The sequence below is a fragment of the Helianthus annuus genome, chromosome 16 (assembly GCF_002127325.2).
Source record: "Helianthus annuus cultivar XRQ/B chromosome 16, HanXRQr2.0-SUNRISE, whole genome shotgun sequence".
Taxonomy (NCBI): domain Eukaryota; kingdom Viridiplantae; phylum Streptophyta; class Magnoliopsida; order Asterales; family Asteraceae; genus Helianthus; species Helianthus annuus.
Window position 1 is genome coordinate 135,027,160 of NC_035448.2, and position 14,695 is coordinate 135,041,854.

At 37.1% G+C, this 14,695-nt stretch overlaps 1 protein-coding gene across 1 annotated transcript; it reads left to right on the forward strand.

Moving 5' to 3' along the window:
• Positions 1-11,907: 11,907 nt before the first annotated feature.
• On the forward strand, positions 11,908-14,419 carry LOC110918325 (5'-adenylylsulfate reductase 3, chloroplastic). The gene is made up of 5 exons (XM_022162656.2): positions 11,908-12,061; positions 12,149-12,316; positions 12,929-13,058; positions 13,147-13,945; positions 14,034-14,419. The coding sequence occupies exons 1-5, from the start codon at positions 11,989-11,991 to the stop codon at positions 14,262-14,264; spliced, it is 1,401 nt and encodes a 466-aa protein (XP_022018348.1). The 5' UTR covers positions 11,908-11,988; the 3' UTR covers positions 14,265-14,419.
• Positions 14,420-14,695: the final 276 nt, after the last annotated feature.

Here is a 14,695-nt window from a genome sequence, read left to right on the forward strand (position 1 = left end):
CGAGTGAACGGGTGCTGAGTCCAAACTAATAGTACTACCGTTGCTAAGGCAGGTAGACAGCATTCCATGTGTAAACATAACAAACAAGCATTCATTTAGTCACGTATACATGCGATAGCGGTTAGCGTTTAAAGTATTGCGTAGTGTGTTCGGTGTGATTTTGTATAAGTAACGTATGTAACACCCAAAAGTGCGTAAAGCAAAAAGGGATCGAGTATACTCACAGCGGTTGATGGATTGAAGGGAGCACTAGAGAGTAGGGTTAGCCTGAATAGTTCGATAGCATAACGATAAGTGATGCGCAAAACGATGCAAAGTACAAGTGAGTCAGACAACAGTTCGATCGGATGGTAATCCGATCGAACAGCCAGTCGTGCGAGTAGTAGTGTGTTCAGACAGTCGTCCGGTCGGATGGTTGTTCTAGTGGATTGTTTCTTCCTTTGGGAAAGAATGTGGTTGTGTATGATGGCTTGACTTTTGAAGTTTTTGTTGTAGTATTTTGAAAACATTGAAGTATCTCTACCTTTCAGGTCGGTCGATCGGACGGTCGTTCGGTCGGCCGGCAACCCGATTGGTTGGGCACTTCAGTGAGAACAAGTTCACAGCTGGTTGTCACTCGATCGGACAGCAGTTCGATCGGGTGGCATTCCTAGTGCATTGAATATGTTGAAAATTGTTTAAGTGTTGAAGTTTAATTGTCACATGTTCGAGCGGTTAACTCGATCGGATGATAGTTCGATCAGACAACAACTCGTTCAACGATCAGACTTCAAATGTTGGTGAATAGTTTAAGTGTGGGACCCAAGGTGCAAGTCGTTTGGTTTGGCCAGTCGTTCGGATTGGCTGTTCGATCGGACAGCAGTCCGATCGGACGGCACTCCGTCCTGGTCGACCTGTTCGTCTTTCACTTGGTTGTTTTGATTGTTTTTCGTTTTTTTCGAGGTGTTGTGATAACGCGCTAAACAACAGAAACCTCGTCAATACTTGGTACTCTTGATCGGACAGGAATCACCCAAATCCGATTAGTTGACGGTTAGAGACGGTGTTCCATGTTAAACCCGAAATCGGTGAACCTCGTGGATAGAATCCGGATATTGGGCCACACAACCGCAAGAATGAGTAGTAGGTTGGCACAAGCTCCGTTTCTATCTGTTTTGAAGGCATTGAGTGTAAAAGAGTTGAAAGAAAGTTAGAAAAACCATCTTTCAATCATTTTCATTGGGAATATGTTTAAATCTATGAAAGATCTTTGTTTGTTTATGTGGAAATCGGTTAGATCTAAGTTGTTCTTGGTGGATTGAGGCCAAAACATGAAGTTCTTCAAGAACACATGATGACGTCATCCTAGAACACCTTGAATCTTGGTGATTTCACGGTTAAAAGTTAAGATTCAAAAGATAGAAAGGTGTAGGAGTGCGTGTAGATTAAGGAAGTACAAGATTTAGGACGAGATCTTACCGGAATCGAGAGAAATCTGAAGAAAAGGGAGGAGAGCGAGCTGTTCGGACGTCAGTTGCCAAAAGTAGAAAGAATGATGGTGACAAGGGGTATTTATAGGGTTACCTAAAGAGGAAAGGGGCTAGTCGATCAGTTGGCAGGCCGGCCGACTGGCTGGTCGATCGAACTGCTGTTCGATCGGACAGTTGGTCGATCGGTCAGCTGCCTGATCGATCAGTCAATTGTTTTGATGAGTTTTGTTGTTTCGATTGCGATTGCGAGCAATGCGAATGCGATAGAGTTTCCTATTCAAATTACTTTTAATCCCAACTACTCATATCTTGCACTATCTCTTCTCCACTAATTATCATATCGTTTCGATTGCGATTGAGTTCAATTGCGTTTCGATTGATTACCATACATAACATAAATTAATCATGCACAAGTAATACATAAGGCACACACACATATAACAGTAACCAAAATGCGTAGTTCGAGTTGCGAGTGCGATTGCGATAGCGATAATGCGATAACGCGATAACATATGCGATAAATAGCGATTACCATGCGATTATTAGTAAATACTCCACATAATACAACTAAAGCGAAAATAAAATAGACTAATCTATGAGTCAAAGAAGTCAAAACAGGAATTGAGCAAGGAGAGACAGATCGCAATTAGCAATCTTTTCTTCCTTTGACTTCAATCTTGACTTTGACTTTGACTTCGAAACACGGGGTGTTACAACAGAGCATCCCGGGAAAATGCCATCTAGCCTCATGTGCGGCGTAAGTGCGTGAGATGTCGTGGCTCGTCGGTTTACGTAAAAACTCTTTAGCATACAACTTAATGACCGCGTTGCAAAAAAAAAATGCAAACATTCACGTGAAGTTCTAGCCGACATAGCTAGGTATTCATCATATTGATCGGGAGGGTTACCTGTCGCTAGTTGGCGAATGGCGGACGTGCATTTTTGTATCGGCGTGAAACTTGGTTTGCCCCTCGCATCGTAACGTTCTTGAAACCATTCCTCGCTTGCTTCGATGTCTCCAACAATCTTTAAAAATAATTCTTTGGGTAAACGAAACCGATCTCTAAACGTTCCGGCATTGTAGAGCAGATTTTCCACAAAATAATCGTTCATCAACACTTCGTTGGCACGTATACGATCACGGTCTACCATCTTCTTCTTTGGGCAGGACGACTCGACATCAAGTTCGTTATACACCGACACAAAATATTTTAGCGTCTCATTGTCGGAAGACGACTCGGTATCGCTATCGCTAGACATCAGAAATGTCAAATCCGTAGAGAAATCCATTTGAGAAAGATGTAGATTGTGTGAAATTGGTTTATGTTTTGGTGTGTGTAAAATGGTTTAAAATGAAGATATATATAGATAAAAGGTTAGAGGTTAAAATTGTTTTTATTGAAGTTACCGTTGAATAACGGTCAAATATGTGCAATGTTCGAATTTTTAACGCGTGACGGATTCAACGCGTTTCAAAAATAACGCGTGACCACATTGGAGGCGGCCGTGTTCGTGATTTAATCACTCGTGGTCGGGCGTCCATCACGGACCGCCCCGCCTGGCCTTACACCCTAAATGCAAACTTCGAATTTAATAATGATAAACACGCTCGGTAAGAAGTTCAAATTTATTTAAATATATTTAATAATGTATTAAAGCTACAAATTGAAGCGTCGACATTAATATAGATATTAGCAGGGTGCCCGCGCGATGCACACTTTGCATTGCGACACTCGTTTCTGGTAGTTTTCTTATTCGTATAATATTTATGATAACATTATTCTGGTGGATATATGTCATAAGTTTACACATATGTAAAAGTTTTATTTTTTTTATAAAAATTAATAATCAAAAGACAAAAAATAATGTTTTTTATAAAAATTAATAATCAAAAGACAAAAATTAAAGATAAGTTGTTATAATTGTAAAGTTTATTTATTTTATTGGTTAAATTTATAAAGTATAATTTTATTCTTTAAAGTTCATAACTTTTTCTAAATATCCACATAGTACCCATCCAATAAACTTTAAGTTTAAAATTTTCGTTTTTATAAAAATAAAAATAATATTTGACTCGCAAGTACGTTTTAGAGCTTTAACTTAAATTGTTAAATTTCGGTTTTTTACAAATATAAAAAATTTATATTTTTACAAAATTTCAATAACTGTTTTTATAAAAAAATAGGATGATAAGAGTTTATATCTTTATTAACTTTATATCATACTAAGTTCAAATTTGTAGTTCCTAACTAATCTTATCTATATGAGTCTACTTTTAACTAATAATGCCTAAAAATATGCAACACAGTCTACTACTATGTATCTAGTCAAGTTGGTAAATAATTCTTTTAGAACGGACTAATATTATCTATAACAATATAGTTGAACTTATAATTCCTAAAAATTTGCAACCCAGTTTAGAATTTATCTAGTAAAGATTGTAAATTTCTGGAGTATTTTATTTATTATATTACTTGTTATAAAAATGTTTATAAAATAATTATTTTTTATTAACTTTATATCATAGTAGGTTCAGTTTTAGTTTAGCTTTAAAGTTATTACTTTATTACTTTTTAATTAAGAAATGTAAATTATTAGATTAATGTCCAAGAATAACTGCAATATTTTATAATTTCAGTTTGACTATATTTAACTGCAATATCTATTTATGTCAACTTTAGGATATTAACTTATAGAGAAAAATGCCCGGATAGTCCCTGTGGCAGCGCGTGGTGGCAGCGCGTGGCGGTAGTGTCGGACCATAGCAGTGACTTAAGCTGGTGATGGTGGTGTCTCCGGTTAGCGGCAGAGGTGGTGGCTAGTGAATCCGAGTCTCGGTGCGAGAAGGAAGCAGTCACACACCCACACACCTGTTCCATGCTTGCTTTGGTCAGTAGTTATTCATAATCTGAAATCTTGTAGTTCTCGGTTACCCACATTCTTGTCGATTTCTCTTGAATTAAGGTTTGACTAATTGGTGATTTAGTTCTGATGAATATATGTTCTTGTTGTAATAATTCATCTTGTTTATTTCTAATTGATTCATAAGGTGTTCGTGATGTATTGTGGTTAAATATGTTGACAACTCGATCAATGATTTTGATTCATTGATTCGATGAATAAATGGTTATTTGATGTTGTGTCGGAATCTGGTTGTTGCAGGTTAAGGAGAGAATGGGGAAGAAGACATAGGCTGGGGGTGGGGTGGGTAGGTGGGGCCCACATGTATTTTTTTATTCTTTTAATGTTTTATTTGTTGTTTTTTAATAGTAAGGGCATTATAGTCATTTTACACCAACTTAACTGAGAAAAGTAACCTCCATCCACGCCAGGGACTATCCGGGAACGAAAATTGAAAACTTGGGGACTATTCAGGTAATTTTAGAAAGTTGGGGACTATAGGTGAAAAAAGGCGAAACCACAGGGACTATCTGGGCATTTTTTTCTAACTTATATAAGTTTAGTTGACTTGTAAATTTAGGATATTAACTTTATTTTGAGCTTTATTAATACGGTTAATAACTGCAGTGTATTAACACCAAAGATAAAGTTCAAATATAAAATAAACTTTATTCATACGTCTAAGTCAAACATAACAACCGAAAATGAAAAAAAATATAAAAATACTTGATAGATTTCATATTAGACTGCATGAAATCTGTTCCGCTTCTGAATTGACACTCGACGTATTTTTAATCGGATTTTCTGGTTAGTGCTTGAATCAGCAGTATCTTCTAATTCTTCTTCTTTGTCATTGTCCTCAAAATCGTCTAAATTAAAAACCTCACTCTATTTTCATTAAGAGAGTCTCTTGGATCTCTTACTTTGAGTCTCAAACTTCCGATCCCTATAAATGACAAAAATTGAATACAAAAGTTAAAAAAAGATTAAATAAACCTTAAAATTACATCTTCACTAAATTCACATTGAAGATTAAACTTGTATGGACTAAACATTACACCATAAGAAATAATATCAATACTTTTATCACCATCATCCTGCAATAAAACATACATATAATAACATAACGAACATGTGAATATGAAAGATATACACAAAAATAATACTTAAAAACCAGCAAAATCAATACCTTAGAAGCTTTTTCGACAAATGTGTTGTTTAAATTGGCATGTTCATCATGCAACTGAATCTGAAAAATCAAATAAGTTAACATTCACATAAAAGTAAATAAAAGAAAAAAAATATTCGCTGCTGCGATATAACAAAACTGACCTTTCGCAACAATTGAATTCAGAACTGGATCCATTTTTTTTAACTTTGTTTAGCAATAGATATAGGAGTGTCCTGCTATATTTATAGTAGTAACTATAGAAGTGCATTAGGGTTTAATTTTAGATTTGCCACCCCTTTATTTAGGAAGTTTGTTGTGGTTAGTTTGAAGTTTCTATAAGATGTATCTAAGTATAGATATTAGGCAGTCTTAATAAAATAAAATGTGACAGAAAATATCTTCATTTTATGTTACGGTACTTATAATTCCTTTTGTTTTTGTTTGCATAGATGGAGCCCAGCTTTGTAGTTTAGGCACATTAGATCATAAGTATTAATTACTTGTACATTAACGCATAATCGACTTGTACCTTTTAATCCGTGCGTCGATATTGAACAAGACAACTACCAAAACGTCGACAAAAATGTGTAGGTCGTCATGCTATCTTTGGATTTTTTTTAAACAGTATAATTTATAAGATATGTCAAGAATACGTAAAAAAATTATAAGTTTGTTATGGAGGGGTGAATTGTAACTAATTATCTATATTTTTGTTAAACCTTAGGGATTTAAGTGTAATAATTTTAGGGGCTAAAAATAAATACTGTTTAAAAGACCAAACTACCCTCATTTTAGGGGTCTTTCTATAAATAAAGAGGGGAAAAAATTCTTATTTTTTGGGTATTTTAAAATGCCCCTCTCTCATGCATTATAATATAGTATAGATAGATATGCTCGTCAAAGTTGGCCACGAATATCTGCTCCGCTTTCTTTGCTAGATAGACATCACAATCACAATTTGATTCTTTTAATAGCCAGGACATTAGGACGCTAATTCAATCTATGAATCGTCCCTATCGAGACTAATCACTAGAGTTGTAAAACCGCTTCTCTGTTCCATTCGGCTGCCAACTTTTCGATCTAAGACATTCCTGCGACCCACGACCGTGTTTTGAGTCTTTAAGTTACAACTATATTGGACGAATAAAGACTTTGTAATTATTCAAGTTTGAATTTGCTTGATTAAGGTACAGATTTTTAACAACTTCATGTGTATGGATTTTAATTTCCTCTACCTCAATAATAGGAGATTCAAGTTTTTTATTATGTGACTATAAACTTGTCATTCTGAACTTGTTATCTTGATACCGAATTATGATAGTGAAATCTTGAAAATAAATCTGAATGTAAAATTTGCACGTACTACCTTAAACTGCTACTTTGAGTATGATATTACTTGGTACTCGTTTTACTCTGTATGTGATAAGTTGGTTTAATGCATGTTATTATATATATTATATCATAATGTATTGTTAACTAGGTTTTTTTCCCGCGCTTCGCGGCGGGAGTGTAGTCGTTTTTCCTCACGCAACGCGGCAAGATTTGATCATTATCGGTTTCGCTTGTCCGAAAGCATAAAAGCGAACACCAATACCGTACCGGCAATATTATTGTTCGCTCATAAGCAGTTGAGTAAACTTGGGGCAAAAAACTATGGAAAAATAGCATCGTAACGTTTAAGCGAGTTCGCGTGATAAAAGGAGGCATTATAAAGTTAAGAATGTTGAATTATAGTTAACTCTTTTAACGAATCAAACATTTTGTTTACCTTACAATATTTAACGTCTTAGACTATGGTTTAAATATGCATTAGAAAATTGATTTAGTTACTATATGAAGAATAAACAAACATAATTTTTAAAATAAGTATAGAAAGAAATATTTCAAGGTCTGTAACTTTTAAGTTAACGTGAGTTCAAGGAGAAATGTTATCACTTTGTCACATGGTAAGTGGATTCATATCCCTAGTTACCTATAGAGATCCAACGGCTGAATTTTGCCCTTGACACACAACCCCAGGACTACACAGTTCTCGCTATCCCTCCAAACTGAGTTCTACTCACCCACAGTCCCCTATAATCACAAACGACTTGCTTAAGTGGTTGCGGCGACTGGCGAGGCATTTGGCGGTAAAACCACCGGTGAACCACCATCGTCACTCCCCTTGCATGCAGTGGCGGAGTTTGACCAAAAGTTTTGAGAGGGCGTAAAGTGATGGGACCCAAAAAAAAATTCCTATCGTTATGTTTCGGGTCGGGTTGGCTATTCGAAATAATAATAGTTCCAAATAAAACAAAGTGTATATTTATCAAACTACCCATCATTTATATACAAAGTTTATAAATGTTTAGGATATACAATTTAGGAAAAATAATCGGGGGTGATACTATATAATTTAAAATTTTTGGACGAAAAATCAGAACTTATACACTTCTAACCGAAACATTGGGGTGGGCGGGTGCACCCCCGGGCACCCACTATACTTCGCCACTGCTTGCATGAAATCGACCAAAACAAAAGTCAATTTGCAGGTTTCTTAAACTGATTTGTGATCATGATTTGTTGTTCAGCTCAGGTAGGTTCGGAAAAAATGAAAACAGACTCGACTTCTGATGTTGATGTACTGAACCACCACAATCACTCCCCTCCACCTCCATACCACCAATGCCAGTGCGACGTAGTTAACGACCGGTATACCTGCCCCGTCACCGTTCCACCTCCATACCGCCTCCGCCATCCAATCTCTTTCATCCTTGCTCTTTGGCGCCGAACCCTCCCAATTGACTATGTCAGGCTGTCTCACATCTCTTTATCTCTCGGTCTCCTTTTTTTTCAAATAATAAAGGTTGATGGCATAATAGTAAATATCAACCTAAATATGGTCAATTGATACACTGTTCATAAGATCCTACGTTATTTGTTATATACTAGTGGGTGACACCGCGCTTCGCGGCGGGACGACCCGATTTTTTATCCGATATAGCAGTCGAAAGAGAAAACTTACAAAATAAATCGTGGGTAAGTACAAAAGTATGTCGACTTGTGTTTACATCGCGGTGATTTTTCACTTGTCATGCGCCTTCTTGGCGCTATGGGTTGATCCTGTACAGATTAGACAACAGTAGTATGACATATATCAGTTTGTGCAATAGGCTAGTTTGAAGTCATTGTTATCTGCCATAGATGTTTAGTAACATACCTACTGAGCCGACATGAGGACGCTTCGTATTCAAATTAGGAAAGATCTTTTAGCTGTGCATAGTTTTCTGCTAGATTGTAATCACCAAATATTCGAACCATGTCAGCAAGTTACCCAAAAGGATGAATGCAAGCGGCAGAACCCATATTATCACATAGATACGCTTCAAAGCAAATCTCACATGTTAACTTCCACAAATAAGAGAATTATTAAGAATCATGAAAGAAGATTCAGGTCTCAAAATGATTGGTCACAATAGAAACTCATTATGATTATAATATTTTATAAATGCAACAGATGCAGGGATTACTATCTTTGCCTGACACTATACAAATGAAACTAATGATCAAGAATATTCCATATGAATAACATAACACAAATATGCATTCTTATTTTCATCATGAATATATAAATACAACAAACGCACAGTGAAACAAACCATATACAATTTCATCCAATCTGTAAAGAGTACCTGTTCTTAATCAGGATTCAGGATTGAACCTCAACAAACTTACTCGCCATCCATCTTCTTGCAGCTTCCGATAACTTACGATCTTCAACCTGTACATTTCTCAACTCCGGAGAATTCAGAATTACAAACTCAACGCCTTCCACCCAAATTCCATTGCAGTAAAGCAAATCAACACTCTACAAATGCTTACAGTTCTTACATAACGCCATAGTTTCCGCCGTAAGATCCGCCTCCGTCACCACTACTTCAGTAACCGCCACCACTTCATCCGTATCCACCACCGCCGCCGCCACCTCCACCATAACCTCCACCTCCGCCATAGTTTCCGCCGTAAGATCCGCCTCCGCCACCACTGCTTCCGTAACCGCCATCAAGCGTACCTGCGATTGAGGTGAATAACACAGAAATTGGAGCCCTAATTTATTGAAGCGTACCTGTTGGAGCCCTAATCTGAGAAGAAAAGCGACAAACATACCTGCGATGGGGGTGAAGAACACTGATTGGATCCTAATTGTTGAAACCTAGCTATAATCTTAGACAACGAAGAACAGGAATTGGGTGAGTTTGGGGGCGGTGTGTTGAGGTTGGAGATGGGTTAGAGCATTCACATCCATTCCATCATATTTTCACCCTAAATTACCCTAAAAACACTACATTTTCTCTCTCATTTTCAATTAAATAATATTTTTTATATCTTTATCATTACATTTTCTCTCTCCTTCACTCACAACCACTTTTAAAATATATTAAAAAATTATAGGGGGTGAACAGTGTCCCCTCAAATATACAGATGAACAGTAACATTTTCTCTCTCCTTCACTCATAACCACTTTTTATACTCTTTACATTATAAAAACTCCACACACATTATTGATGGAATGGATGTGAATGCTCTTATGCAGAGGAGGTGGGGAAGACCGGAAGATGCCGATCATATGAAACCCAGAAACCGACACTGTTTCTAAGAGGTTTCATGGATTGTTATTATATAAAATGCTTATTGTGCATTTCCTTTCCTAGGCTATATGTTAGGTTTTGGAGAAAATTTATTGAGTGCTTTAAGAGTTAAGAGAGACATATGAATTATATAAACATAATCAACTTTTTTTTTTTTATGTATATCTTTTATAAATTGTAATGAGCACTAATAGAATTATGTTTGTGATCTGATTATTGTCATATAATGTATATATATGTGGGCGCTCGGGGGGGGAGTGAAAGTGCACATTTTTAACGTTATTTTATTAATTTCGTAAAAATAACGTTAAAAGAGGGGGATGGTTAATCACGCATCATGTGGTGGCGTTGATAGCCGGAAGACAAGGAGGTACATGCACTAATCGACATTTGTCTCAATTGCTGAGTGTTATGTGCCTTATGTCCAAGGCTTAATACAAAACTACTATCGAGTCGGGGGTCTCACTGGAAGCAACCTCTTTATTCCTACGGGGTAGAGGTAAGGTTGTCTACATTCTACCATCCTCAGACCCTACGTTAGCTTTACTATTGGTGGAATTTACTGAGTATGATGATAATGGTGATCTGATTATTGTCATAATGACATGTTAGTCTAAGTCAAGTTGAGATGTTACGATGAAAAAGTATCTTCACATGTTAGATTCATCTCATATACAATATAATATGTTTTCTTCTTTAATTTGGTGGGTCACATAGCAAGATGCAACCACAAGAAGCTCTCGTTAGAAGGCTTGGGACCATTGCTATGAGGGCATTCTACCGCTCAAGTCAGTATCATAGGCATGATAATCATCCGTATGTATGTATAATGTAGAGATATGGTTAAGAGAGAGAGCATACCTAACCCTTGTTGCTGTTGATATACTATTTATGAATTGGGCTTTAACTTAATGAGCCAAGTTTTGAATTGGGCCCATCGTGGTTGGGCTTGACCTATTGAACTCAAGTCCAGTTTTGAGCATAGGTCCACAAGAAATGAGTATAGGTACACAAGAAAGTCGGGTTGGAAACTGAACCCGCTTTTGAACTCAAACTGACCTGATTTGGAAATTGGTTTGGACCCGGACGTACCACATAGTTGAAACAGGTTTGTAAGTACGGGTTAAAACCCAATTTCAAAGTAGTTAAAACTTATCCATTCATCTCAAAAACCGCTTTCTGAACCGTTGTGTACAGAGGCAAATCTAGGCTACTTTTGTAGGTTCTCAGAAACTTATTCATCTTGGAAAAAATGAAAAAAAAATTAGTGAGACCTTGTATGATATGGAAAAAAATAGTGAAAAGCTATAAAAAAGAATCCAGTAAAAAAAGCTTTTAGATCCGCCACTAGTCGTGCACAAAAATATGTTTGACCATCTTTGACCCAACACGAACCCGTTTCGTGCACCTCTAGTTAAGTAGCTAACTAATCTATTTTTTTTTTTAAACGTAAACTTCATTAACACAGAACACCCACAAAACGGGGCGGCGAAACAAATACATTTACATCATTAGTTTTTATATTACAATTTTGTTTTTACTTTAAATTCTTTATTCCTTAATCATAGAATTGGGGCTAATGGTTTTAGTGTTTTGTGACCCTTTGGACCGCCAAGTGACATAAGCCTCTTAAAAACCGCCACGTGTCACCGCACTTTATGTTTTTCTCTCTCATCCTAAATCACGTCCAGATTCAATGAACCTAAAGGGCCGCCCCTCACCATCTATCACCCCCTTTCTTCTCTCTTCATTTTATAAATCTCTCTCTCCCATTCATCCTCAAATCATTCATTCTAAAACAGATTTTGAATCTTCAGCAATGGCGTTAGCTGTTACCTCTAGCTCCATTGCAATTTCATCGTCTTCTTCTTCCTCGTTGCGTGCAGAACAAGGTAATATAATCTTTAATTTTTAACGTATCATATTTGAATTGGGATTTTTTTTTTGTTTACATATTTATTTATTAATTTGTTTTGCAGTGGTTCAGTTGAATACGACGACGTTTCAGCCGTCTGATCGGGCTCATCTGGTATCACCGACGATTTTGAGTTTATCTGTGAAACGATCTGTTGTTGTGAAGGCGTTGAATCCTGAATCTAGGAGGAATGACGCGATTGTTACGTCAGCTGCCACCACTTTTGCTCCAGGTAATTTTATAAAATTGTTGAAGGAGAATTATTACTGTTATAAAGGATTTCCCTTATTTTAGTTTTGACTTTTAAGGTCAAAGTCTTGTGGATTTTACAATCGGTTATAGTTTAGTTAAGTGAGACTTTACAATCGGTTATAGTTTAGTTGAGCAAACTGCCATTTTGGGTTTTGGTTATTTTTGCTACTTTAGTTCAAAACTTAAATCTTTTGAATCTGGTCTCTATGTTTCAGTTTTATTATCATTTTCATTCAAAAGTAATTAGCTGAGATTTGTCAAATAAAATTGTGGTTTTTTTGTCCTTTTCTTCAGTCGCAAAATGATCATTATAAGTTTTATTATAAGGGATTTAATTAATAATTTGTTATAGTAAAATTTATAATGACTATTTTGTCCCTTGAAAAGGACAAAACAAGGATTATATTTGACAAATTTGAGCTGATTTAATTTTTGATGAAAATGACAATAAAACTCAAAACCAAATGTTTGAGTTTTGGACTAAAGTTGTTATAAAATCTGATATATTCATGCGTTATTAACTGAAGTGATTAAATTCATGAGTGAGTGAGGTTGTGAAATGACAATAACACCCTTTGCATTGGATTTACAGATGTGATGGAGAAATCAGTAGAAGTTGAGGACTTTGAAAAATTAGCTAAAGACCTTGAGAATTCTTCCCCACTTGAAATCATGGATAAAGCCCTTGAGAAATATGGCAATGATATTGCCATTGCCTTCAGGTAAATCATACAACCATCATTTGTACACCTATTTATGCACCATGTACAAACTTCTAATGCATATAAATACTTGTTAATAATTCTACAGTGGTGCTGAAGATGTTGCTTTGATTGAGTATGCACACCTCACAGGCCGACCGTATCGCGTATTTAGTCTCGATACCGGGAGATTAAACCCGGAAACATACAAGTTCTTTGACGCGGTCGAAAAACATTACAACATCCGGATCGAATACATGTTCCCAGATTCCGTAGAAGTTCAAGCCTTGGTTAGAACCAAGGGTCTGTTCTCATTTTACGAAGACGGGCATCAAGAATGCTGTCGAGTGAGAAAGGTTAGACCGTTGCGACGCGCTTTGAAGGGGTTACGAGCATGGATCACCGGTCAACGAAAAGACCAGTCACCCGGGACGCGCTCACAAGTCCCCGTGGTTCAAGTAGACCCGGTTTTTGAAGGGTTAGATGGTGGGTCAGGGAGCTTGGTGAAATGGAACCCTGTGGCTAATGTTGCTGGTAATGATATTTGGAACTTCTTACGAACCATGGATGTCCCGGTTAACTCGTTGCATGCTCAAGGGTATGTTTCCATCGGGTGCGAGCCGTGCACCAGGGCCGTGTTGCCCGGTCAACACGAGCGGGAAGGAAGGTGGTGGTGGGAGGATGCGAAGGCGAAGGAATGCGGGTTACATAAAGGAAACATCAAAGAGGAATCGGTTAATGCGAATGGGAATGATACCCTTCATGCTAACGCAAGTGTTTCGGATATCTTTAATAGCAATGACATCTTGACTTTGACCCGACCCGGAATGGAAAACTTGCTCAAAATGGAAGGCCGAAAAGATCCATGGATAGTTGTTCTTTATGCACCTTGGTGCCAATTCTGTCAGGTACTAAACCTTAAAATTGTATAATTTTATTAATATTTTAGCCCGTTACCCAACCAGTATATTTATGTTGTTTTTTACGCGATCACAGGCCATGGAAGCCTCTTGTGTTGAATTGGCGGAAAAGTTGGGTGGGAGTGGCATGAAGGTCGGGAAATTTAGGGCGGACGGTGATGAAAAGGCGTTTGCGCAGCAAGAATTGCAGTTAGGGAGTTTTCCGACCATTCTTTTCTTTCCAAAACACTCGTCTAGACCGATCAAGTATTCTTCCGAGAAGAGGGATGTCGATTCGTTGATGGCTTTCGTGAATGCGCTCCGATGATAAATAGTTCGAGTTTGATGGGTGTAGGTTGTGTATTTATGTAGACAATGGTCTGTTTTAGTGAGTGTGGGCTAAGTCCCGCTATTTGGGTTGTTGGAAGTTTTGAGCATCACGGAATTAAGTGGAGGAATAAAATTGCAATTTTTATATGACCACATTTCAAATCGTGTTTAGTATTTGATTTTCAAGGAAAAAGTTATGGTTTGGGGGTTCGCTTTTAGTTTTTTGTTTCTTTGTGTTTTGATGAGCCTGAAGAGGCACCCAATAATTCGGGGTTTTGGTGGGTTGACCGGTGGACACAAAGCTAACGATATGCATATGGTGATGGTCCTTCCTTGGAGGATGATCCGCCACGTAGTATGGGTGTGAAGATGAGGCAAAGAGGATGGAGGTAAGGAAATAAGAGATGGACCTAAAATGTATATGTATAT